Genomic DNA, 24,923 nt, shown 5'->3' with positions numbered 1-24,923 from the left:
AAGAACCTGTTCGGTCCTGGGTTATTCCTTCATTCATTTACTCATTTAATAATTTATCATTACAATGTACAATTCAGAACTCAGAGAGGCGTACCTCCTTTCCTGGGGGCAACAAGCTACAGCAAGACAGCCACATTTGGTAAATGAATTCTTTATTCAACACATATTTATTGCTCACCTACTATGTGCCAGGTCCTGGTCAACTGCTGAAGATAAAGTGGAGGGTAAGATAGTCATTGCTTATTCTCCTATGGAGCTTATAATGAAATGAATCAAAACAAGAAACTCATAAGCACCTAGTATATTCAGTTCTGCTATGAGGAAAACCAGATGAGGACAGGGTCCCTGTCTTCTCCCGCAGGCAGTCAAGGCACAGTATTGAACAAAGTTTAATAAAACACTAAAGTATGTGGTTCAGGTGCAAGTACCTTAGTAGATAAGAGAAGAAGGAGCTTAAAGAGGGCTGGATAGTTAGGAAGGATTTCTGAAAGAGAGGTTATATCTAAAAATGGGTAGGATGGGGGAGAGGCTACTTTGGGGACAACTATGAGGAACCTAGGGTTCAGCAAGAAGACAGTGACAGACTTTCGTGAAAATCTCCCGTATTAGAAGAGCAGAGGAGTGACTAGCCTCCAGTGTCAGGCCCTCCGAGACCCTGCAGTTTATCTGCTCTCCTCAGTCAAGCTATCCTGCTCACAGTTGCTGCCCCAGGCTGTACATTGGGACGTTGCAGAGTCATCCTTTTACGTTTGTGCACACCGGATCAGCCTTTAGTTGCTAGGACCAACCTCATTATTTTTTTATTCACCTGTGTTTTTTTTTTGTTTTGTTTTTTGCTTTCCTTAGTTCTTGAATTAATTCCTCGAGTAGAGTCTAGTCAGAATAGTTGTCTAATCCTAACCTCTGTGCAAACACCATCTATTCTAATCGCGCATCTAACAGTCAGCCCTCGGTACCGGCGGGCTCCGCATCCGAGGATACGGAGGGCCGACTGTACTATGCCATTTTATATAAGGGATTTAAGTATCCGCGGGTTTTGGTATCCACGGGGTGGGGGGTGGGGGTCCTGGGAGAAAGCCTCCGCGGATACCAAGGGAATACTGTATGCAGTTTCTCTAAGAATTCAGCGGAAATTGCCCTCCCCGAATTGATTCCCACCATTGCATGCTGGGGCGTAAGAGGAACCCGGCTTGGTAACTTCTCTCTACGAACCAACTTTTGGAGGAAGTCATCGCTGGGCTCCTGGTATGCCCTCAAAGGTAGGGTCGCCACGAGAAGCCAGAGGCGAGAAGCACAGAAGAGGCTGACTTCACCCGAAGGCAGGCCGTTTTCTGGTGACGGCTGCAAGGTTGAGGCGTGTCTGAAGAGGCCGCTCGGGAAAGGGCCCTCTGGGAGCGAAGGGTCGAGGCAGGAGGGGATCCGGGGTCCGCGATGTGCCCAAGAGCCCGGCAGTGGGAGTTCCCACCTGCGGCGCTGTAAGGACCCGGAGTAACCGAAGGACTCTGCATGCGTCCCAGGACAGTGGGGGAATCGCAGGGCTGTAAACCTCACGCCAAGCCCCGCTCTCGTGACCCGCGCCTTGGAACACTGACAGCTCTAGACTCCTCTCCGACGGAAGCACGAAGACGCTCTCGCGCCGGAACTTTCAAACCGCGGAGGAGCCACGCCCTCCCTGGAATCGGAAGCTTTTCAACTAGTGCCACTTGCAGGCTGCCTATTTATAAAGGGGCGGGGGCCACAGTAGGAACTGCAACTCCCAGAATGCAGCGCGGAGCTTCCTGTTTCCGGCGAGAGGACCTGAGTGAGTGTTTACACCGGCGGCCCTGCGGCCGGGTTCCTTCCGCGGGACGGGTGAGGGCGCTGGGTCCTGGGTCGCGCGGGCTCGACGTCTGTTGACTAGTTAGCTGGTCCCGTGGGAGCGGTGGGGTCTTTACTCAAAAGGTAGTGTCCCTGTCCCAATATAAACTATCAGTGACCTTGGGCCACTGACTTCACCTTTCTGAATCTCGGTTCCTTTGTCTGTAGAATGTAAATGAGAATTCCTGTTTCAGGGAACAGTTGTGAGGATTAAATGAGATATGGTAGATTAAAAGCCCCATTTCCTTCCCTGCCATAAACCTGGAGATGGACGGTTTGAGGATGCCTTAGGGTCTGCTGGGCAGCCTCTGAAGCCTTTTGTTTCCTCTTACAAAGAAGCCACTTTGGAAGCAATAATGATAATAGCAAGGGCTTATCTTGCCTTACAAGGTTCTTCCCTCAGGTTTTTGATTCATTTTCTGGGCACATAAGTACTGGGCATTGGGACAGTAGCGACCAAAAATTCTGGTCTTTGCTTTCAAGAGCCTCTAAGAATGGGATGCGGGGGAGATTGAGAAGTAAATAGATATTTGTAACCCTTTGCCATGAGGGAATATGACAACAATAGAGGGAAGAGAGAAGGGACAGGAGAGGTTGTATTTGGGTTGGTCTTGATGGGGGTTTGCTTAGAGATGGAAGAGAGAAGAGGAGTTACATGCAGAGTTAGCAGATGAGTGGAGGTATAAAGTGGGGGAGAGCTTTGTTTTGAATCCAGGCTTGGGGAGGGTGGGGCAGCCCAGAGCTCTTGAAGAGGAAGGCTGGCAGAGAGAACAGTTGTGAATGTCTTTTAAAGCCAGGCTGTGCCGTTTAGACTTATTCATAGAGGTGGTCTGGAGTCATTGGAGGGATTCTAACCAGAGGAGTGACTTGATCAGATCTGTGTTTTAAAATGATGGCTTGGGGGCTTCCCTGGTGGCGCAGTGGTTGAGAGTCCGCCTTCCGATGCGGGGGACGCGGGTTCGTGTCCCGATCCGGGAAGATCCCACATGCCGCGGAGCAGCTGGGCCCGTGAGCCATGGCCGCTGAGCCTGCGCGTCCGGAGCCTGTTGCTCCGCAACGGGAGAGGCCACAACAGTGAGAGGCCCGCGTACCGAAAATAAATAAATAAAAAATAAAATGATGGCTTGGGTGGCAGCATGGATATTTGGTAGGGAGAGGCCAGAGGCAGGGAGCTTGTTGTAAAGCTGTGTGGTAGTTAAAGCAAGAGTTGATGAAGAAACACGGAATGTACATAAGGGAGAGTGTTGGATGATCTCATTTGAACCTCACAGCATTCCTATTAACATGACATTTTTTTTTTTTTTTTTTTTTTGCGGTACGCGGGCCTCTCACTGTTGTGGCCTCTCCCGTTGCGGAGCACAGGCTCCGGACGCGCAGGCTCAGCGGCCATGGCTCACGGGCCCAGCCGCTCCGCGGCATGTGGGATCATACCGGACCGGGGCACGAACCCGTGTCCCCTGCATCGGCAGGCGGACTCTCAACCACTGCGCCACCAGGGAAGCCCCTGGCGTGACATTTTTATGTCCACTTTAAAGCTGAAGAAACTGAGGCTTAGAGAGCTGAAGTCCCTTGCTGTCTGTCATAGGATGAGTGAAGAGAGGACCCCAGGTTCTAGTTCTGGCCTCCTGATGCTGCATCTTGCGCTTTTCCAAGTGTCACCCTGAATTACCTCTCATTCAGCCCCCTGGTGGGGTGGGGGCGGTGTAGGGTGGTGGTCTGTCCTTTAACCACTAAGGCTTTGTTCCTTTACAGGGAGAAAGAGAGAGCGCGAAAGAGAGAGGATGTCTCTCTCAGATTGGCACCTGGCGGTGAAGCTGGCTGACCAGCCACTTGCCCCCAAATCTATTCTTCGGTTGCCAGAGACAGAGCTCGGGGAATACTCACTGGGAGGCTATAGTATTTCATTTCTGAAGCAGCTCATTGCTGGCAAACTCCAGGAGTCTGTTCCAGACCCCGAACTGATCGGTGAGTCTCTGTGGACTAAGGATGGGCTGCTGCTCTGATCTCTTTTGGGGGAGAATAATTCTGGAATTAAAGGGTAAATTAAGAGTTTGGGATTTGTCTCCTAGTGTTAACACTCCAGGGAGTTGATTGTTGTTGGGTGAATGGAAACACAAATCATAATGGAAGTGATTGTTGTTGGGTGAATAGAAACACAAATCATAATGAAACTATTGTTGCCATTTTAGTCCTTCATTATACTGAGCTACTTTATCACAACATTCCTTAACTATGACATTGTTGAATTATTTCTCTGATAGAGCAAGAGTTTGGGGTAGGGAGACTTCCCTGGTGGTCCAATGGGTAAGACTCCGTGCTCCCAATCCAGGGCGCCTGGGTTCAATCCCTGGTCGGGGAACTAGATCCTGCATGCGTGCTGCAACTGAGAATTCGCATGCCCCAACTAAGAAGCCTGCGTGCTGCAACTAAGACCTGGCACAGCCAAAAGAAAAAAAAAAGAATTTAGGTTAGGAAGGAGGAGCTGGCTAGGGAAAGCCCCTCAGTATGTGGCATTTGAGCTGGGTATTAAGGGGTGGTTAGAAGGATTTTTGGTTGGTTGGTTGGTTAGAGGGAAGGCAGTGAAAAAGGACAGATGGCAAGGGCATTCTAAGTGGAGGAAGAAGGAATTTAAGTATAATTTCTTCCTTCCTTCCTCCCTCCCTCCCTTCCTTCCTTCCTTCCTTCTTCCCTCCCTCCCTCCCTTCCTCCCTTCCTTCCTTCCTTCCTTCCTTCCTTCTTCCCTCCCTCCCTTCCTCCCTCCCTCCCTCTCTCCCTTCCTTCCCCTCCCTGCGTGGCTTGCGGGATCTTAGTTCCCCCACCAGGGATTGAACCCAGGCCCCGGCAGTGAAAGTGAATATAATTAAATTATATTACAAACTCAATGTCATATAAACTGACAAAATGGTATAAGCTGGCAAAAAGTGTGTTTTCAGTCATAAAAATATGGGGTTCATCCTTTTTTATTGTTGCATTTTCCCATTCATTTAAATTGAGCAGTCTCCATGGTGTTAAGCTCTATAGAGGTTTCCTGCATAGCTTCTGTGTTTTATCAGTTTGTGCTCGCTAACCGTTGTTATTAAAATGTATTTATTGGGCTTCCCTGGTGGCTCAGTGGTTAAGAATCCGCCTGCCAATGCAGGGGACACGGGTTTGAGCTCTGGTCCGGGAAGATCCCACATGCCACGGAGCAACTAAGCTTGTGTGCCACAACTACTGAGTCCACATGCCACAGCAACTGAAGCCCGCGCACCTAGAGCCCGTCCTCCGCAACAAGAGAAGCCACCGCAATGAGAAGCCTGCGCACCACAAGGAAGAGTAGCCCCCGCTCGCCACTATTAGAGCCTGCGTGCAGCAACGAAGACCCAACACAGCCAAATAAAAAAAATTAAAAATGTATTTATTAAGTAAGAGTACTTTTAAAAGCATATATCATTCTCTAGCTATCTTCCAATCAAGATAAGGTTCTTAGGGGACAAAAATCATTTAAATTGTTTTGAGGAGCAAAATATAAATGAACAGTTCTTTTTTTTTTTAGATCTGATCTACTGTGGCCGGAAGCTAAAAGATGATCAGACCCTTGACTTCTATGGCATTCAGCCTGGGTCCACAGTCCATGTTCTGCGCAAGTCCTGGCCTGAGCCTGATCAGAAACCAGGTGAGAGAGTGCTGTCTGTTAGACAGGCAGGGCTTCTGTAATATCTACAAGGGAAGGAGGGTCTGTGTGTGTTCTTGACGCAAGGGCCTGGGTGGAACAAAGGGGTGATTTACTGAGATGATAATAGAGGCTATCTTTATTACTTATTGGATTAGACCACATTGATTAACAGAGTACAATTTTGATCTTGCTGCCAGTGCCACTAACAGAAAGGGATTTGTTTCTCTACTTTTAAGTTCATTACCCACTGTTTTAATGGGGTGGGGAGGAAGTGTCTATTTAAATTCCTTTAGGGAGTGAACTTTGTATTTTTGTTATTGTTGTTGTTGTTCTCATTAGAAAAAAGCTGGAAACTCCCTGCTTTCCTCTAAATGCTGTAGTGTGCTCTCATGTTAGCAAATCTTCGCACAAACTGTTGCAGGCGGTGATTTGTTCAGTCACCTCACTCCTGCTATACTGATAATTTATTTTCCTGAAGTTTGAAAATATTTGAGTGGTATGAAAGTAGCTCTTGGAGAAAACATACAAAGCCTCTAATGCTTTTTTGACTTATTAATAAAAGGTGCTGCTTGGAATTTAAATTTTGCTTCTGTGTTTTAAAAGCCTCCCCAAAGATAAGGCTAAGCTGTATAAGAGATTAGCTTTGTTAGAAACGGGCAGTTTGACATATTTTAATAATGTTCATGATTGCTTTGACTGGTTATCAGCTTGAAATTTTTCCTCTTTTCAATTCTAAACATAAAGGACAAAGAGATCTTCTTTTGTACCCTGATGGGAAGTGAGAGAGAGAAAGGCAGTCTCTGACATCTGGGGGCTGGCCTGGCCTTCACCTAGGCCTTGAAACATGAACAGTTTCACAGGTCACCAGCATCTACAAGGCCACTCACTCTGGGACTGTAATGGATCAAGACAAAAACAAGATTCTTCTCATTTCTGAGCAGAGACAAAAACATGAACATTGTCCAAACCACAAAAATGACCAAATATCCCTCTATCCTGGCTATTATGAATTACTGCTGCTGCTTTACCAATTACAGCTTTCATCTTGCGCTAGTTTTCCTTCCTTCTATATAAGAATTATTAAGATACGTGATCATAAAATCACCCCACTTCCTGACAGCCTCTAATCCAGAGCAAAACCCTGCTTCCTTAAACTTCACCCGCCAAGTCACCCAACCAAAGCCCAAATCCTATAAGTTCTTTTGACTCCCTCTTATTGAGATGCCCCATGGTTCTCGTGGTGGCATTCTCTCTGTAAGAGCAGTAAACGCAACTTGCTCAACTGTAGGTGTACCCCTCTGATCTTTGGCTGGAGGGGATTGACAGAAGGAAAGTAGCATTTGTTGCTTCTTCCAGCCAGATTGTTTCTCTTTGATATCTCATTTAATCATTACAGTGGCTCAGCAGGGTAGGGTAACAGCATTAGCATTTTATAGACAAGAAAAAGAGGGTTAGAAAGGTATTTATTCAAGGTCACCTGCTTAGAAAATGAATGTAAGAGCTGGGATGTGAATCCAGGTTTTCCTGGCTCAAGAGCCCGTGTTCTTTCCACTGAGCTGGCTGCCTCTCACTTCCAAAGGGTGAAACTAGCCCAGTGATGTTAAAGAGACAAGCATAACTCTTAGCTGATTGTGGGCTTAAGATTTTGAGTCCTTTTCATCCCTCCTTCTGCCTGGAGATTTATTTTTGAAACAAACGGACTTTTTGTTGGGAGGTGAAAATAAACTTTTGGATTTGAAAACAAACTTTTGTGACAGCATTTTAGGTATTTTATCCTTGAGTGTTCTTCCAAAAGCAAGCACATTTCTTTTATCTCCCACCAGATTAGATCCTGTAGGAGGAAAAGGTGTCAGTTTCTTCCTTCCCACCTGGATCCTTTCGGTGGTTCTCTGCAGAGGGTTACAAATTCCTTTAGGATCTCACTTAGGCCTGCTGTTTGAGCAGGAGTGTGTACCCCGGGCTCCAGCCACCAAGAACGACTTACTGTTCCTTTGAAGCACCTCTTATATTCTTCCATGCCTTTGCACTCGTTCTCACTTAGGCCTGGAATACCTTCTCTTCCCAGTAAACATCTGCTTTACCTTAAATATCCCTCTCAAACATTCTCTTCTGGGAGGCAGCTCTGTGTGGGCCTCCCTCTCAGTAATGGCTGTCTGCCTCCATGTTCCTAATGCCCTTGCTGTGGTCCGTGCCTCTGTTGAAGTCCTCAGCGTGGTATTTTGTAATTGTGTGTGTGTGTTTAATTCAGTCTCATTTCTCCCACTGTTAAGTTCCTTGATGGCAGGGACTCTCACTTTCTGTATTCCTGTGCCTTGCACAAAACAAGATTTACTCCAAAACCATGGAGTAAATGCTTAGCACAGGTTTGTTGAATGAATATATTAGGTAATTTACTTGAGGTGAATATTTTTCAAAAGAGACAACCCTCATGATTAGAGCTGTAGGTAAGGATGTGGTTGCCACACTGAACCCTAGGGGTGCTGTTCACCTTGCTCTGGGAATGGTGCGTCTGGAGTTGGGCAGTACACAGTCCATATAATCACAAGTAGCCGTTTTGGGTGAGGGTCACCACACTTTTTAAAAGTGTGACCGAGGGTGGACTTCCTGCCTACTCCCCCTTCTTTTACCCAAATTTCTTTACCTGTGAGATGGGCTGATGTCCTAAATAGTAAAGTGACCAAGTAAAACTAAGACAACTGCTAAACTTTCCCATATATATGAGTCATTGTGTCCAAAGATCAAAAAGGAGCTTTGAGTCCCAGTGACATGCTTGTTTTTGGACATGTGATGAGTTTGTTAAGAACCCTAGGAGTACAGTGTTTTCTTGGTCATTGTTGTATTTGTTTTTTTTTAATCAAAATAATATTACAGAGGCCTGAAAGAAAATATCCAAAAGAAAAGAGTTACCCCAGATCCTGTCACCCTAGCTTGTTCCCTTCCAGCCTTGGCCCACGTGCACACTGACACACATCACAAAGTTTTACTAGAGAATGCGCATACAACTATGTTCTATTTCTTTCTCTTACCATATTGTGTCAACATAGCTCCATATTGTTCAGATGGCTTGCAGCACTTATTTTAAATCATTGCACAAAAGTCTGCTGAGTTCCTTATACCCTCCTCCTTTTCAAATGTGAAAAGCCTAGAACTCCTGCAGTGGGATATTGATCAGAACAGTCTCTTTCATGTGGTAAGATTCCCCTCTGCTGGAACTTGAATTTGTTTATCTACTGAAGATACTTAAATGAGAGTGCAGTTTTCACATCTATGGCGTAAATGTTTTTTTTCTGATCGGGTGCCCATTTTTAGTGGGGTGATGAGGGAAGGGAACCTGCATCTGGGCACTTGCTGAAGTGATGTTGTGCGTCTGCAGCAGGGGCAGGGCCGGGTTGTAGGGTAACTGAGTGTTTTGTCCCCAGAACCTGTGGACAAAGTGGCTGCCCTGCGGGAGTTCCGGGTGCTGCACACTGCCCTGCACAGCAGCTCCTCCTACAGGGAGGCGGTGAGTATGTGCCGAGCCCCCTGCGAGATGCTTGCCAGGACTGCTGGAGAGGGGTTGAAGTGGTGTAGAGAGGGAGCTGGAAGCCGGTTGCCAAGGCTCCCAAGAGTTCCTTGGGGAGTTTTTGCCATGTCTGTGGGTCTCAGTAGAGCCCTATCTTCCCCCAAAGAGAGGCTCTCAGCTAGGCATTGTTGATTCCCTCTAATGATAATGATACAACCTCTCCTGACATTGGCCTCATGGAATGAATATGGTTACAGCAAAGGATGCATATACTGTTTCTGCTGGGCCTCATTCTTTGACTTTGGCTGAACTGCCTGCCCCCCACTCCTTACCAGGATTTCCTGACTGGGAAAATGCACTGATGTCTTTCTATAGGAGAGCCGATAATCAAGATTAATACAGCTGCAGGGCTTCCCTGGTGGTGCAGTGGTTGAGAGTCCGCCTGCCGATGCAGGGGACACAGGTTCGTGCCCCAGTCTGGGAAGATCCCACATGCCGCGGAGCGGCTAGGCCCGTGAGCCATGGCCCCTGAGCCTGCGTGTCCGGAGCCTGTGCTCCGCAACGGGAGAGGCCACAACAGTGAGAGGCCCGCGTACCGCAAAAAATAAATAAATAAATAAATAAGATTAATACAGCTGCAAACTTCCCAATATATATAAATGTGAAATGGTAATTGTGTGGAGATTGAAAAGAACTTTTGGGATCTAGAGAAACCTTTGTTATTGGGCTTTTAATGAGAGCTTTTATTTTAGAAGCACTAGAACTGTAAATGGGGGAAAAGACCAGAGATTGAAGGTTTATTGTGCTCTTGCTTTTATATTGTTTGTTTCCCCTCCAGTAAGCCATGATCTCAGAGAAAAAAGAGGTTCATCTGTTTCCTGGGGCTACTGTCCCATTGCGGTTGTGTATGTGCAAGCACTTAGAGGGAGGAAGTACTTCAGCAGAGTGTGGGTATTTGCTGAGTGCATTGAGCTAGTTGGAGTGCTCGGCCCTCCCCACTTCTCTTGCAGGTCTTTAAGATGCTCAGCAATAAGGAATCTCTGGATCAGATCATTGTGGCCACCCCAGGCCTCAGCAGTGACCCCATTGCTCTTGGTAAGTGCAAGGCTGAGCTTAAGGAAATAGGAGCTGTTGGAGAAGGAGAAACCAGGAGGAGGCAATGACCTTAAAGAACCTTTGACCATCTTGTGAAGAATCACTGGTCTTGTGGCTGGAGGGGGAATAATCCAGATGTATTCCGTACACCCAGCCCTCCAAGAGTTGTCAGTCCCACAGCGAAAATATGGCCTGACATCAGAAATGAGACTATGAGGAAGCCATGTGAGGGCAGCTGTTAGCCCAAACCACAGCCATCAGGGAAGACTTCCTGCACACCTTGATGGATAAGGGAAGAACCCAGAGATAAGGGGAAAAGAGGCTGGTGTAGTGGTACACAGCATGTAACCTAAGTGCAGGGGGCAAGTAGGGAGCAAGATGGAGAGCACGTGGTTGTGCTGCTGGGGCTTTGTTTCCCCCTCTTCTCGTGAGGGCTGCTTTGTAGTCTTGCGTCCCTGTTAAGCCGGTTGCTCTGAGGCCTGAAAGTCTCTTCTCCCCACTGGATCTGGCTAAATTTCCAGTCTCTGAGGTGAGCCCTGTTCTCCTTCAGGGGTTCTCCAGGACAAGGACCTCTTCTCTGTCTTTGCTGATCCCAACATGCTTGATACGTAAGTATACCCATCTTATTAAGGGGACCCCTATCTCTCCTCATGGTTGGGCCAGAAACCTAATCGTTGCCCTGGATTCTGCTCTTGCAGCCCATCCCCCAAATCTGTCTTCTAAATGTGTCAGGAGGTGAGAAGGAGCAAGGGCTATGGGGGGAATAACAAGCCCAAGGGCGGGGGCATGCAGAGATGTTGGGATGAAGCAGCGTTCTGAGGGAGGTGGCTTTGCAGGCCATGCTCACTTTAGATCTCATTCAGTAGATATTAGGGAGCCTTTGAAGGATTTTAAGCTGGGAAAGACACAGGTGCGTACATCCCAAAATTTTAGAGCTGCAAGGGATAGTAGAGGTTGTGTCCCCTTATTTGCAAGTGAAGAAAACAGCCAAAGCCTGGAAAGAGAAGGGACCTGTCAAAGATTGCCCAGTGAAGTAGTGGTGGGGTCCAGACCAAAAACTGACCCCTGAGCCTCCTGGGCTGTGCATGTCCCATCATGCATTGCCAGAGGGGAAGGTGAAGCATCTGCAGGGGTGCCCGGGGTTGAAGGCCTTTCTGTTCCTGGGGACAGAGCAGCAGGAGCACAAGCCGACTGGAGGGAGGTGCTGAAGACTGGGAAATTGAAGGGCAGGCGTGGGTGACTTGATTGTTGTTAGGGGCACCCAGAATTCCTGTCATGGCCAAGGGTGCTCTTTCCTTCTTAGTCACACTTGGGTTTCTTCCTGCCCCATCTCAGGTTAGTGCCTGCTCACCCGGCCCTGGTCAATGCCATTGTCTTGGTTCTGCACTCGGTGGCAGGCAGCACCCCGCTGCCGGGGGCCGACTCCTCTTCCCGGGGCATGCCCTCCAGCTCGTACCGGGATATGCCAGGTGAGCCCCAGGACAGTGGAACGCAGGCCCCCTCGGGAGCGGGCAGTGGTCCAGGGGTTTGCTTTACTCAGCAGCTATGTATAGTGCTGGCAGAGGGCGTTCCTTGGGAACTCTCAATTTGAGTCAAGGAGTGCATCTGTCCTGTAATTTTCCAAGGGGAGAGATGAAAATACGAATTTGGAGAGTAACTAGAGCTGAGATTCTGGAGCTGCGCCTCTGCCTCTGTTCTTCCTCCTGAAATCTGTTCTCCCTCCTCCAGGTGGCTTCCTGTTTGAAGGGCTCTCTGATGATGAGGATGACTTTCACCCAGTAAGTGGCCTGGCTGCCTGCCATTTGGGGGAGATGGCGCTGGGGATGCACCTCTCCCTGGGACCTGGCACGCCCCAGCTGGGAGGTGATCGGAGGCCCTTTGGTGACCCAGCTATGTCATACTGTTGCTGTCTGAACCTGGCAGCTTGGGGAGGTTCCCCAAGAACTGTTCCTGGAACGGGGGTGGGCTTCATCTGAGAAGGTCACAGGCTGCTTCCCTGATGCTTGGTGCCTCTCTTGTTCAGAGCGCCAGGTCCACGCCCTCGAGCAGCACACCCGGCTCCCGCCCAGCTTCCCTGGGGTACAGTGGAGCTGCCGGGCCCCGGCCTATCACCCAGAGCGAGCTGGCCACCGCCCTGGCCCTGGCCAGCACTCCGGAGAGCAGCTCTCACACGCCAACTCCTGGCACCCAGGTATGGAGAGAGGGCGGGAAGATCAAGGCCAGGCCCCTAAGGGAGAAGGTCCCAGTGGTAGAATGGATTGACCTTTGCTGATCCTGGTGCTGGATCTGCTTTGAGCCGAACTCTACCTGGAGCCTGGTGGGTTTCCCGCTGCAGCTCAGGCGACCTCCCGTCACCAGCCTTTCGGGCTTAGAAGTCTGGGCCTGATTTCATCACGGGCCTGATTAACTCCTGCCAGCACTTTGGAAGAACCTTCCGTCACATAAGACACCCTTACTTGTCCCTGAAAGTGGCCAGACATCACAGGCTTAAGCGTTCCTGGTGACGGTCACTCCAGCTTGCAAGGCCATGTCTCCCAGTGCTGGGTCCTAGGCTAGGTCGGGGGCTCCATTCCATCTCCCTGGAGCAAAAGAGAACAGAACCTTTCCCGCCCACATAGAGAGCTTTTGGGTACCTCTGTGTGGTTGTCTCATGCAGGCCCCTGCTGGGAGGCAGTCGTGGGGCACCCAGGGGCACCCTGGGTGATGTGACAGCAGTGGGTATGTGCTGGGAGACTGAGGTGTCTCTGAGCGTGGCGCTGACCCTGGTTTGTCTCTAGGGCCATTCCTCAGGGACCTCCCCGGTGTCATCCGGCGTCCAGTCAGGGACGCCCATCACCAATGATCTCTTCAGCCAAGCTCTCCAGCATGCGCTGCAGGCCTCCGGGCAGCCCAGCCTTCAGGTCAGTCTTCCCCACTCCTGATGTTCACATGGCTTCTTAGTTACTTTGGACACTGAGCTTTCTTCTGCTCTCTGGAGGCCCTTCCCACTTGGCCTGCTTTGCTCCAGGAACAGCTGGGGCGTGGCAGTGTGACAGGAGAGGATGCTCCCAGCACGGGCAGTTGTCCCTGTGGCTTCCACTCCTGCACCCAGTGACCACGGCCTGGCTCCGCTGACCACCTGGCTTGAATACTTGTGGCAGTTTTAATTGAAGAGACAACTCATCCATTCTGTGAGCGGTGACTGAGCCTTGAGCATGTATATACCGGGCCTGGGTCCAGCTCCTGGGGTAGAGACGAGCCAGTGCTCATCCCTTCCATGGAGGGGTGCCAGGCAGTTGCTGCAGTGAGGGAGCAACAGGGCGAGAAGCCCAGCCCAGGCTTGAGGTGAGGGCCTAGGTCAGGGAAACCTTTTCTGAGGAAGGGGTGTTTGGACTGACTGTCAAAAAATTAGTTAGAGGTTAGCCAGGCAGGGAAGGGGTGTTTGGTTGAGGGGACATGGTGTCCAGGTAGACACAGCCACCTGTTTGAGTGAATGTGGAGGTACAGGTGACAAAACTCAAATAGGCAAGCCCAGAAGGCGGTGTCCTTGTGGAGAAGATCCTGAGATGGAGCCAGAGTAAAGGAGAGCAGGAGCCTGAGTGTGAAGGCCTCATTGGGTGCCTGCGTAAGGAGATTAGTCTTGTCTGTGGTCACCAGGGAGCCGTGGAAGATTTTAAGCAGCAAGTGACACCATCTCCCCTGCCTCGCGGAATGTGGAAGCTTAGCTAGCAGCACACCCAGCTCCCGCCCAGCTTCCCTGGGGTACAGTGGAGCTGCCGGGCCCCGGCCTATCACCCAGAGGGAGCTGGCCACCACCCTGGCCCTGGCCAGCACTCCGGAGAGCAGCTCTCACACGCCAACTCCTGGCACCCAGGTATGGAGAGAGGGCGGGAAGATCAAGGCCAGGCCCCTAAGGGAGAAGGTCCCAGTGGTAGAATGGATTGACCTTTGCTGATCCAAAGGTGCATGACCCAAGGGGTCCACATTGTACTGCATGCCTCTGTGCACAGGCTGTTTGCTTCACTCTCTTTCCTTTGCTCCTAAGCCTGGGGCATGAAGGTCATTTCTGGAACTTGTCCACGGTCATCAAGCCATTAGTGATAGAGACAGGGTCAGGCCCGTGTGGTTTTCGGCAGCCCACGTGGCCCTGGTCGACAGTGAGGGGAACGGGAGCAAGACCCGTGGACAGCTGGTCTTTTCCGTTCCTTCATCTTCCCCATCCTGATGCCTGTTCACTCTGCTCTCCAGCTCAGAAGCTTTCATGTGTCTCCCTGGCCTGTAACATGAGTTTGAGTTGGTTTGTGCGGTTTTTTAAAAGCCCAGCACATCCTCACCCTTGCCTGCCTACTTCTCTGAATTTGCATTTCATCCCCACTGCCTTCTCCTTCCCATAGTGTGAACACAGCCTTTTCCCTCAGGTGTGCACTTCCTTCTGCATGGGTTAGAGAAGCTTTGAAAATATGAAATTTCTTTAAACCCTTATGGTAGAGAAGGACTTTCGTAGCTGAAAGTCAAAATCGAGGAACCATTGTATAAAGAGTAAAAGATATTTTGAGTTAATAAATGTGAACGTTGCTGCATAGCAAATCAAACCCAACCAACCAACCAACAAAAAAAACAAGCGAAGTCTGAAAGCTAATAACAAACCGGGCAAGAAATCTGCACGTATCAGACAAAGGGCAAAACCTCCCTGAACTATAGAAGTTCTTGTGGTTTAGGACCAAGAATGCCATAGAAAAATGGGCAAAAGACATGAACAGACTATTCATGAAGAAGGAAGTACAGATGGCCCTTAAAGCTGTGTAATTCCTTGCAGTCCCATTTCTCGAAATTTATCCTGAAGATGTATATGCATGTAGAGGATGAGATTTGTACACAGTCAGTCGCTGCAGTGTTGTTTGTAATGGCAAAGACTGGGAACAGCCCAGTTGTACATTTCAGGACATCCACAAGTTGGAATGTTATACAGTTATTAAAAAGTTCTTTATGTATTGGCATAGGGAGCTCTCTAGGATACATTAATATGTTGGGGAAAAAAAAGGAGGGGTGTAAGGAAAGGGTAAATATAGGAATATATATTCATATTTCTTCAAAGAAAATAAAATATGTTATCGGGGTGGGGAGGGGAGTAGATGAGAGCGAGACTTTTCACTGTGTATCATAGTAAAAAGCGAAGTTAATTTAAAAATGTACCCCCCCACCCGTTTGTGTGTGTTTGTGTGTGTGTCTATACATACAGCAGGAGAAAGAAACTTAATCTTTTGAAATTTAGGCATTGAGTACTTTGTGATTTCTCTTTTGATCTTTATGTTACATTTTCCCCTTTTTTATTGGAAAGACTTTTACTGTAACTTGTTCTCTAAACCCTCAGGCCTCTCTTGTAGTTCTCCTAGAAGCGCTGTGTTGTATGGAACTTCACATCAGCAACTTTACTGGGGGAACCCACCTTTCTCTCTCCCCCTGAAAGGACAGACATAAGCAAGTCACTGCAGGAGCCTAACTAACAGCTTCTGCCTGTCCTGTCTTTCTGCAGAGTCAGTGGCAGCCCCAGCTGCAGCAGCTGCGTGACATGGGCATCCAGGATGATGAGCTGAGCCTGCGGGCCCTGCAAGCCACTGGCGGGGACATCCAAGCGGCCCTGGAGCTCATCTTTGCCGGAGGAGCCCCATGAACTCCCTGCTCCTCCTGAGCCCCCAGCAAACTGCCAAGGCCACTGCCCATGGGAAGCACTCTTGAAGGTGCCCCATCCCTCCTCTCCCCAATACACCTGATGGTCGACCTTCTGCTTTGCCCAGTGCTTGGCCTTTCTGGCTGATCTGAGATGGTAGAGGCAGTGGGGCAAGCAGTGTGCAGGTTTTGGTGCCGTGGCATCAGGGAGCACAGCTGGTCCCTGCTTCTGAGCCCTGGGTGGAGAATTTTAGATCCACATCCTGAGATGCTGCGTGATGCCCACACTGGTATTTTGGCAGAAGTTTCCAGTGGTAGCCCCCAGAGCCTTTGGTGATTTGGGTGTGGCATCCTCAGGATGTGCCCAAGGCCTGCTGCCCAGTCTCCATGTGGCTGCTGTGTTACAGCTGTGGCCAGAAGAGGCTGTGCTTCTGAGGTGACCGGTCTCAGGAGGGGCCAGGTGGACTTCCGGGGCAGCAGGTCGGGGAAGCTCACCCTCCACATCGCTCCCTCTCCCAAAGGCTTTCAAAAGATTTCTTGTCCCTCCCCTGGCCTAGTCTCACCAGGCACTCTTTGACGCCTGTTCTGTAATGATGCCAGAATCCAGGCCTCAGAGCCATGCCAGGAGGCAGGGCCCTCTTCTCTCTCCTGAAGATGTAAATACAAGAGCAGTTAAATAACAATACTAAACAACACCACCAACACAAACAGGGCCCAGCTTTCATACTGAAGAGAGGGCACGAACCCCCGAGCTGCTGCTCCATCTGCCCGGGCTCTCATTCCCCTGGCACAGTGTTCCCTGGCACGTCGCAGACATGTCCAAGTTGAGCGAGTGGGTTTCATGTGCTTTGACTACTTTGTCAGGAAAACAATCCTTCAGCTGGTGTCTCAGTGGGAAGTTGCTCAGAGGTCTGCTCCTGCTGTGTCCTTTTGCCAGAGGTTTCATCCACAGCATCCGCAATCACGGTCGTTCGTCTTCTGCTTGTCACCCCCTGGGACAGAAGTTTTACCACTGATAAGGACTGCCTGCTCTGTCCTTTGTTCCCCAGAGCGTTTACCCCTTGGCCCCCTTTCTGTCTTGAAGGACCACACAGAACAGGCCTGCTCCCTCTGCTCTGTGAGCTGGGCTCCGTGAGTTCAGGAGAGTGGTAGCCATTCATTTGTCCTTTGACCTGTCCTCCTGGTTTTGGTCCCCAGCACGTCCTGTTTCTCTCTCTGGATGACCACCAGTCTATCAGTGATACTCTTAAAGAGAGGTACTTGGGAGGCCCCCCTATTCCAGACATGGCCTGAACCGCAGGCCATATCCGGAATAGCGGCCTGCCAGAAAATGTGAAGTCTCCACATGTCCCTCTCCATCCTAGAGTTAACGTTGAGGGGTGTTTGAATAGGCTGAAGAGACTCAGAGCTCACCAGGCTTCTTGGTGCCAGGTCTCTTTGTGCCTCGGTGGTCTGCCTGGAACCCAGCTGCCTCTTCGTGGTCAGGAGCAAAGACCAGGAAGCTCTTTGAACCTGATGTCTCTGGTTTGTGATGGAAATAAAGGCCAGTTCCATCCTCACAGGCCTGCCGTGGTCAAATGGGGCTGACACAGCCCTTCCCGTGCCCGTGATACAGCCTGCCTAGGGCTGATTTCCATTCTGTGGCAACTTGCACCCTGCCCCCAGGGACTGTGCGGGGGCTCCTTAACTCCCCCGGCCCATTATGCTGCGAAACTCTTGGGTGACCTTGCCCTGTCCCTGGAACTGACTCCCAAGTACCAGTTATACTGTTTCCCAGAATTGAACTGTCCCCACGATTTCGCTTTCCCTTCTTTGTCAGCTTTTTCCTCCAGGGTCTTGGCATGTTGGCTTTGCTTCCTGTAGCCAAGTTTTAAATAATATATGTTGAGTCTGGTAAGTTCCTCCGCCGAGCCTGGGGCTTTCCATGGGCCAAGGACTCCTTCCTTGCCATTGTCTGCTTTACCCTTTCAACAAACATTCAGTCTCTGCCTTGTGCCAGGTAAACATGACAAGGTCCTTGCTCTCACAGAGCCATGCCATTGGGAAGACAGACCAACAGATGTTTACACTAAAGCCTGATGAGAGTGGGCCGGGCAGATCCTGTGGGCTTGGAGCTTATAGGAAGGGGCACTCACTTGGGTTAGGGTGGGGCTGTGTGTGAGGGAGAGCTGCTTGGAGAAGGTGGCGTCTGACTTGAGACCTACAGCAGGTGAGGAGGAATCGGGCAGGGAGGTGTACGTGCAGGGTGGGCTGGGAGAGGAGAGGACACAGCTCCTGGAGCCCTGTGTGTGAGGGTGGACTTCAAGGTAGGCAGAGGCTAGATCACTTTCAGCTATGCAAGGAGTTTGGACTTATCCTAAGGACAGTGGGAAGTCACAGGAGAATTTGAATCAGGGGAGAGAGTCAGGCTTGCATCTTAGAAAGGCAGCTGGCTGCTGTGTGTGAATAGACGGGGAGTGGGGCGAGCTTGAGGAGGGGAGACCAGCGAGGAAGCTGTTATCCTCTTAGAACTGACAGTGTGTGACGGGCAGTGTGGCAGCTGGGAAGGAGAGGAGTGGGGGGGGCGGGGAGACTTCAGGAGCTAGTGTTGATAGCACATCTCGGGAAAGGTGAGTGTGTTATGATTACCTCCATTTATCCGATGGAGACACCAAGGAGGAGAGGTGAGATCATCTGTGCACAGTCTTATGGTGGGGCAGTGGGCAAATCGGCCTTGGAAACCCAGGTCTTACTCCAGAGGCGGCACCCTTCCCGCTGCTGCCTTCTGAGTGTGGAGAAGTGGGAGGCGGTGTGTGGGTCTCATCAGGCTGAGGAGCTTGGGCTTCATCCTGAAGGCAAAGAGCACCCCTAGGATGGCTCTAGGCAGGGCAATGGAGGACCAGACTCGTGTGTGAGAGAATCTGACAGCTGCGTGGAGGCTGGATTTGTGGGAAGTGAGATTGGGAGTGGGAGACCAGCTAGGAGGCCCATTGCCTCCGGATCGGACACAGTGGGGGTCTCGACTAGAGCTGCAGTGGGGGAGCTGGAGGAGGAGAGGGAGGTGAGATGTGAAGGACTCGATGGGGGGGGCAGGCAGGTTGTGATTGGGTAGATGGTGGTGTAGCAAGAATGAGGGAGTGGGGGTGGGATCTGGAGTGCAAGACCAGTTTGGGAGATACTGAGCTTGCGGTGCCATGGGACGGCCAGGTGGGGATGTCTTGTAGACAGGTGGAAGTTTCTAGGATGGAGATAATGATCAGGAAGTTTCAAGTTGGAGGCTGGGCCTGTGTCAAGTGCAAAGGGAATCCAACTTTCCGGGGAAAGGTAGAGGAAAAGGGATGCCCACTAAGGAGTTAGACTTTCTAGGAGATAGTGCCTGATGGGCATGGGCGTGGAAGGGGGAGATGTGCTGCCTCTGGGAAGGCGAGAGCAGAGGTCATCAGAGCTGACGGAGTGCAGAGAACTGGACAGTGGGGCATGGTCAGTGGTGTGGAATGCCACAGAGAAACGTCGTGAGCAGGGGCTGACCTTTGACTTGACTCCTTTAGCCATGGTGACCTTGGGGATGTATCACAGAGCTCAGTTGCAGGGGTTGAGGCCTTGAGTAGGTGGGAGCGGTGGAGGCAGGGAGGGCAGAGAACTCTGGAGTACCTTTCCAGGGAGAGGGTGGTTGGAGGGGAGATGGGATTGAGAGTGAGCTTTTGCAGTTCAGCAGAGGTGAAGTTGGAATTGATCACGAGAACTTTTCTAGGAAGCTAAGGGGAAAAAAAAGGAAGAGACCCCAAAATAGAACATGCAAATATGCAGAGATGGGTGAGTTTTCTGAACAGATCCCTTCTCCTGATATAACTCAGATTTGGCTGGGCTGGCATGGGCTGGGCTGGCACAGCTTGCTGGGCACATGGGCCCCGGTTCTGCTCCTTGCCTCAGCCCCATATGGCCTGGGCCCCCGACCAAGCTCTGAGTCCTACCCTGAGGTGGCCTCTTGTTGCCTCTGCCACAGACTTTGGCAGTGAATGTTTGGTGGGGGTGGGGGGGTGGTATTTAGGCTTCCCTCTATCTGCTTACCCAGCCTCTGCAAACCCCCTCTGGCCCTGGGCTGGGGTGGGGTCAGCTTGGCTGTGCCCTGGTTTCCCTGGGCTCAGCCGCGTTTGGCTCCTGTAGCCTCTGCAGTTGCTGGTGACAGAATTCGGCCTCTATGCTTGAAATGCATTTTGCAGAGACCCAGGCACTGCCCTATTCTACCTTGGCAAAAGCGGCTCACAGCAATGCAGTGCAATGGTGCTCACTTATCAAGCACCCTCTCTGTGCCAGTCATTGAGCTAGGCATCAATATGCCATCTCAGTTGATCCTCATAACAACCCTGAAAAGTAAACATTATTATCCCCATTTACAGATGAGTGCTTCCTGTTAACCGGACGTGACTGTGCTGGGAAACTGGTCTTTCTAGGACTTGGGTGGGATTGTATCAGCACAGTTTCATCAGTGCACCCACCTGGGACCTTGTGCCTGGCTGGCAGGTCGGAAGCTACTCAGAGGGACTGAGGGTCTGTTCACCACTCATCCTTCCTGGAAGTGGCAGCTTGAGTCCTGGAGGGAAATCGGGCTTCTAAGTCAGACTGACTGAGCTGTAGGTCTCTTTTCCACAGAGAACCTAACCTCTTGGAGCCTCAGTTGTGTCCTGTTTGATATTTCCCCTCAATTTATATAAGTGGATGTTGACAATGTGTATATCTGAGATGCCAAGGCACTCAGAGCTGGACTGGTGAATGTTCTAGATGACCGAAAGAGTCCAGATCCTGACAATTAGGCATCCCTAGCAAGAGGGAGAGTAACAGGGACACTGAGGTCCTGTGGTGGGGACTAGAAAACCATTTGCTCTTCTGCAGGATGGGGTCTCATTTCTTCCCCACTTGAACCCAGATTCACACTCAATCTTTCTCAGCCAGTATCTCAGAAAGCCACTGCTGATAGATGGGAATGGCTCAAGGATGACCCTAGGCTAAGATCAACAGGATTTAACAGCCCCGTGTCTCAGCCCAAGGAGGCAGTGCCTTTGGAGGGGCTGTAATAGGAGCCCTTTACTTTCCACCTTTCCAGCCCTTTACTCCTCCACCTCTCTTCTAAGTGCTGTGTTCTGATCTGACACCGACCTTTGAAGGAGATGGTCATAAACCAGACTGCCTAGCACCTAGGAGAGCCTCAGTAGAAGTTTGTTAAATGACTGGCTGATGATGTTGTAGGAACCAACCAGGATTAGAGAGACCAAGCAAAGCCCCACGGGGGACCTAGTTGGAACTGGGGTTATTTACCCTGAAAAAGAAGTAGATTTAGAAGGACATGACCTCTGTGTTGAAATCCCTGAAGGGCTCTATTCCAGGAAGAGGGATTAGACGTGGTCTGTGTAGCCTTGGAGGATAGATTTAGGACCGATGGGTAGAAGTCTTCCACTGGGGAAGAAGACTTTGTGTCCGAGCTAAACAAGAGGGGCAAGGCTGCCTTGTGGCTAAGCTCATCGCCACTGGAGGTATGTTAGCAGAGGCTACATGACGTCCAAAAGGGCTGTTTGAGGGGCTCCCAGGTTGGACTGAATGACCTCTGAGAGTTACTTCTGACCCCAAGAATTGGGATTCTTGGATCACGGTATCCATGAAAAAGTGAACTGTTTGTGGGAAACCACATGTCTACATGCCTTTCTTTTCCTCACTCAGGTGGCCCCAGCAGGCCCAAGGATCACATCAGAATTGGGTGGGTCCTGCGACACCGTCCATCCTCCAGAGATTTAAAAGCATGTTTATCTCAGCCTACAAACAAGAAGGAAATGCAGAAGATAGAATGAGAAAGCTTTGTCTACTCTGGTCCAGATAGGAGATAGAAGAACTGCTGATTTAGCTCCTTTTTCTCATTTTGTAAACAAAGAAACGGAGGCCTGGCCTGGGGTAGGGTCTTGCTTAACTTGGTCAGTGATCGAGCTGGGGCTTGATCTGGTCAGGAGACTTCGTTAGTCTTGATGGGTTCCGCATGACTCCCACAAGATCCTGCTCTGCCTCAGGCCTTGGGCACTGAGAATGGAGGCTCAGAGATGGATTTTGAGTGGGGCGGGCAGGAGAGGGAGTAGGGTGGAGTGGAGGGAGGAGTTTGTCTCCAGAAAGGCTTGGGAGTGTATATAGTTGACCCTTGAACAAGCGGGATTAGTGGTGCTGACCCTCTGTGCAGTCGAAAATCCACGTATAACTTACAGTCTGCCCTCGGAAACTGCTGTTCTGCATATGAGGACTCAACTGACCGGGCATAGGACTGTGTAGCACTGTAGTTTCTATTAAAAAAAAAAAAATCCACGTGTAAATGGACCCACGCAGTTCAAACCCATGTTGTTCAAGGGTCAACTGTGTTACCTACACACTTGGTCTCTGCTAAGACTCTGTTCTTAAGTGGCCACCAGGTGGCACTCCCGCCACAAGCCCAGTGACATGGGCAGAGTTTTGGGGCTAGGGATACCGGGCTGCCCTTGGAAGCCATGGGAGGACTTACCATGTTTTGGAGTGAGCTGAGTGCCCTGACAGAAGGAGAAAAGGTCTCTCTTCTGCCAGTCTTCTGTTCATCACTGAATATCCCCCTGTGGATTTTTACTTTTTGTCTCTCAACTTGACTGGCCAGACTCCGATCTTAGCAGTTTAGGGTAGGGCCAGTCAAATGAAAATGCATCTAGAATGACTAGGACAGAGGACAGAGATCCAGGAATGGGATGCTGCTGGGAAGTATTGACCCTCAGAGCTAAGAAAGGTGGTGGCAATTCTGAGAAGTTCTTCATTTAGGGTGGCTCTGAGCTGGCCTAGAAGGAAGGAAGCCTGGGGTAGGAGGGGAGGGGCAGGCACTAGAGGGGACATCCTGTCAGAGGTTTAGGGGTGGGCAGACCACTGAGAGGGTGAGATGTGGTATTAGCGTCTGTATGAGCCGAGGTGGTTTCCTCTGCGTGCCTCGCTTGGTCCAGCCCTGAGCCTTTACATGGTCTTTCATGAGTTGGGCCAAGTCCAGTGGTAGCTGAGGCTATTATGACCATGCCTGTGCCTGTGAGACAGGGGCCTACACACCATGAGCACACAGTAAGTTGGAATTCTCAGATGTGGCCTACATGACCATCAATATCTTAATTTTGAATGATTTGCAAATATTTTAAAATTGGGAGTTTCCACAAAAACTCATTTTTAGCTTCTCTTGAAAAATCAGCTGTCATACTGAGTGTACTTTCCCATGGCCCCCAGGGCTGGAGCTGTCTACAGCTGCCCTGAAGACAGATCATCCTGGTCTCTCTGCCCCTGCAATGGGTGGTGGTGATGGGGGGACAGGAAGAGTTGGCTATTATTAGTAGCTGCAGGTCCTAGGTGGGCACCAAGCTCTGAGGCTTCATGAAGGGGCTGTCGTGGGCTTGGGCTCCTTATACCCCCCACAGGCCTCTTGTTAGGGGTGGGTCACTCCTTTGAAGACCGGGTGTAGCCATGGGATCAGGGCCGAGGAGGGGTCAGAGGAAGCCTGGAGTGTGAGGAATGCTCTGAGTATGGCCCTAAAAGGCCTTACTTGGAAGGCTGGGGAAGGCTTCCAGGGCCTCTTGCGGCTTTGGGACCTCAGGTCTATGTGTGTCCATTTCTCTGACTCCCCAAGGGGCTTCTTGGATTTGGCTGTGCCTCCACTGCCCACAGGGAAGACCTCTACGAGGTAGGTTTCTCCTAGATAGAAGCCCCCGCATCATCTCTTTCTCACAGCCTCCTCCCCCTATTCCCCCCATGTGGAGTGGCAGGGAAGGGGAAGGCAGGACTGTGCCTCCCCCTCAGACCTGTCAGCGTCCACATCTGTTGCTTCCTCTGCTGATCCATTTCCCATCATTGACTCTGAGTGTGGATTGTGCCCCTGTCCTTGGTTCAGGCCCAAAAGCCAGCCTTGGGCCCCAGTGAAGAAGGCAGGCTCCTGTCACCACCTACACCATTCTGGTTTGATTTCCCCGTGCTACCTGAGGCAGGCAAGTCCACGCCAAACACTGGCCCTGTGCTCTCCCCACCCTGGGTACCCGTTCTCCTTCATGCCCTTACTCTAGCTGCGCTCTTTCGCTATAGAGTTACTGTCCCAAATCACTTTCACGGGCTCGCTTCTCACCTCCCCTGGCTGCCTGTAGCCAACCAGGAGTGGGCTGCCATCTGGTGCTGGCCCTTTGCCCTTAGATTGGCTGGCTCGGGGTGTCAATTGGGGTGAAGCAGGTGCTGAGATGAGCATGGAGGAGCCCAGCCAGAGGCCCTCCCTGAACATGAGGTGGGACGGTCTTCAGCACTACCCCGTCACCCTCACCCCAGCCTGGAAAAAAATTCCCTGGCACCTGCCCCAGTTTCCATCTGCTGCCCTGTTTCTTGGGAGGCTGAGCCCAGCCCCTGACCTGCCCTCCTGTTCAGCACCTGGTAACCTGGGCCCCTGTCTGGGTCTTTCTGAGGATCGTTTGGATCCAGCCACACACAGGAGGCAGTAGCGGAAGGGTGCGATGCATTGAGAGCATTATGATATCGAAGATAAGGGTGTGGGCCCCAGAGAGACTGCCTGGACTTCAGTCCCAGCCCTTCACTAATGAGCTGTGTGACCTTTGGCACATCTCATCCCCTCTCTGTTCCTTGGTTTCCATGTTTGCAAAAGGAGCCAAATAATAGCACCTACCTCTTAAGCTTGCGAAGATGAAATGAATTAAAACGAAGCTATGAAACGTTCACGGCACATAGTAACCTCAGCATTAGCTATTGCTATTGGAGTCAGAAAACCCAGGTTCCCATCATGGCTCCATCAGCTGAGCTTGGGGAGATCTCTCTCCCTCCCTGTGCCTCAATTTCCTTCTCTAATATAGGGATGTGCTCTCTCGCTCACTAAGGGAGAGAATGTAGGACCGGCAGGGAGAATGTAGGTGGAAGTGGGTTGTGTGTTGTGAGTTGCTGTGCACGTGGGCAGTGTTATCATCAATTCTGAATTCTCAGTTCTTAAAGGCAGGGCAGGCAATTTCTTAATTTGCTTACCTTGCAGAGAGGGCAGACACTGGGGGTCATAAAGTTCAGCAGATGAGGCTGGAAACAGAGTGTCACTCTTGGAGGCCAGCCTGGGCCAGGACGTGCTGCTGGCTTCAGGGCCACAGGCTTGGGTATAGGACTGGGGAGGGGCTG

General features: G+C 50.6%; 1 protein-coding gene across 3 annotated transcripts; it reads left to right on the top strand.

Moving 5' to 3' along the window:
- The first annotated feature begins 1,731 nt into the window (after positions 1-1,731).
- On the top strand, positions 1,732-15,871 carry UBL7 (ubiquitin like 7). Of its 3 annotated transcripts, none has more exons than XM_060170057.1 (11): positions 1,732-1,801; positions 3,610-3,822; positions 5,393-5,512; positions 8,932-9,014; positions 10,025-10,109; positions 10,660-10,717; positions 11,445-11,578; positions 11,838-11,887; positions 12,133-12,300; positions 12,887-13,009; positions 15,622-15,871. In XM_060170057.1, the coding sequence occupies exons 1-11, from the start codon at positions 1,762-1,764 to the stop codon at positions 15,757-15,759; spliced, it is 1,212 nt and encodes a 403-aa protein (XP_060026040.1). In that variant the 5' UTR covers positions 1,732-1,761; the 3' UTR covers positions 15,760-15,871. The 3 variants fall into 3 exon arrangements, with proteins under 3 accessions (XP_060026040.1, XP_060026049.1, XP_060026058.1); XM_060170066.1 differs by having other exon boundaries at positions 1,781-1,851; XM_060170075.1 differs by lacking the exon at positions 1,732-1,801 and adding an exon at positions 1,809-1,941.
- The last annotated feature ends 9,052 nt before the right edge of the window (positions 15,872-24,923 follow it).

Source organism: Lagenorhynchus albirostris, chromosome 1, assembly GCF_949774975.1.
Source record: "Lagenorhynchus albirostris chromosome 1, mLagAlb1.1, whole genome shotgun sequence".
In the NCBI taxonomy this organism is placed as follows: Eukaryota; Metazoa; Chordata; class Mammalia; order Artiodactyla; family Delphinidae; genus Lagenorhynchus; species Lagenorhynchus albirostris.
Note: the sequence above shows the minus strand (reverse complement) of the source record. Positions and strands in the feature narration are given on the sequence as shown.

Bases quoted from the DNA above. Each gene is read 5' to 3' on its own strand.
- UBL7 (XM_060170057.1), top strand. From the start codon at position 1,762: ATGCAGCGCGGAGCTTCCTGTTTCCGGCGAGAGGACCTGA. The intron at 3,823-5,392 runs GTGAGTCTCTGT...TTTTTTTTTTAG, and splicing joins TCCAGACCCCGAACTGATCG to ATCTGATCTACTGTGGCCGG. The intron at 10,110-10,659 runs GTAAGTGCAAGG...GTTCTCCTTCAG, and splicing joins CAGTGACCCCATTGCTCTTG to GGGTTCTCCAGGACAAGGAC.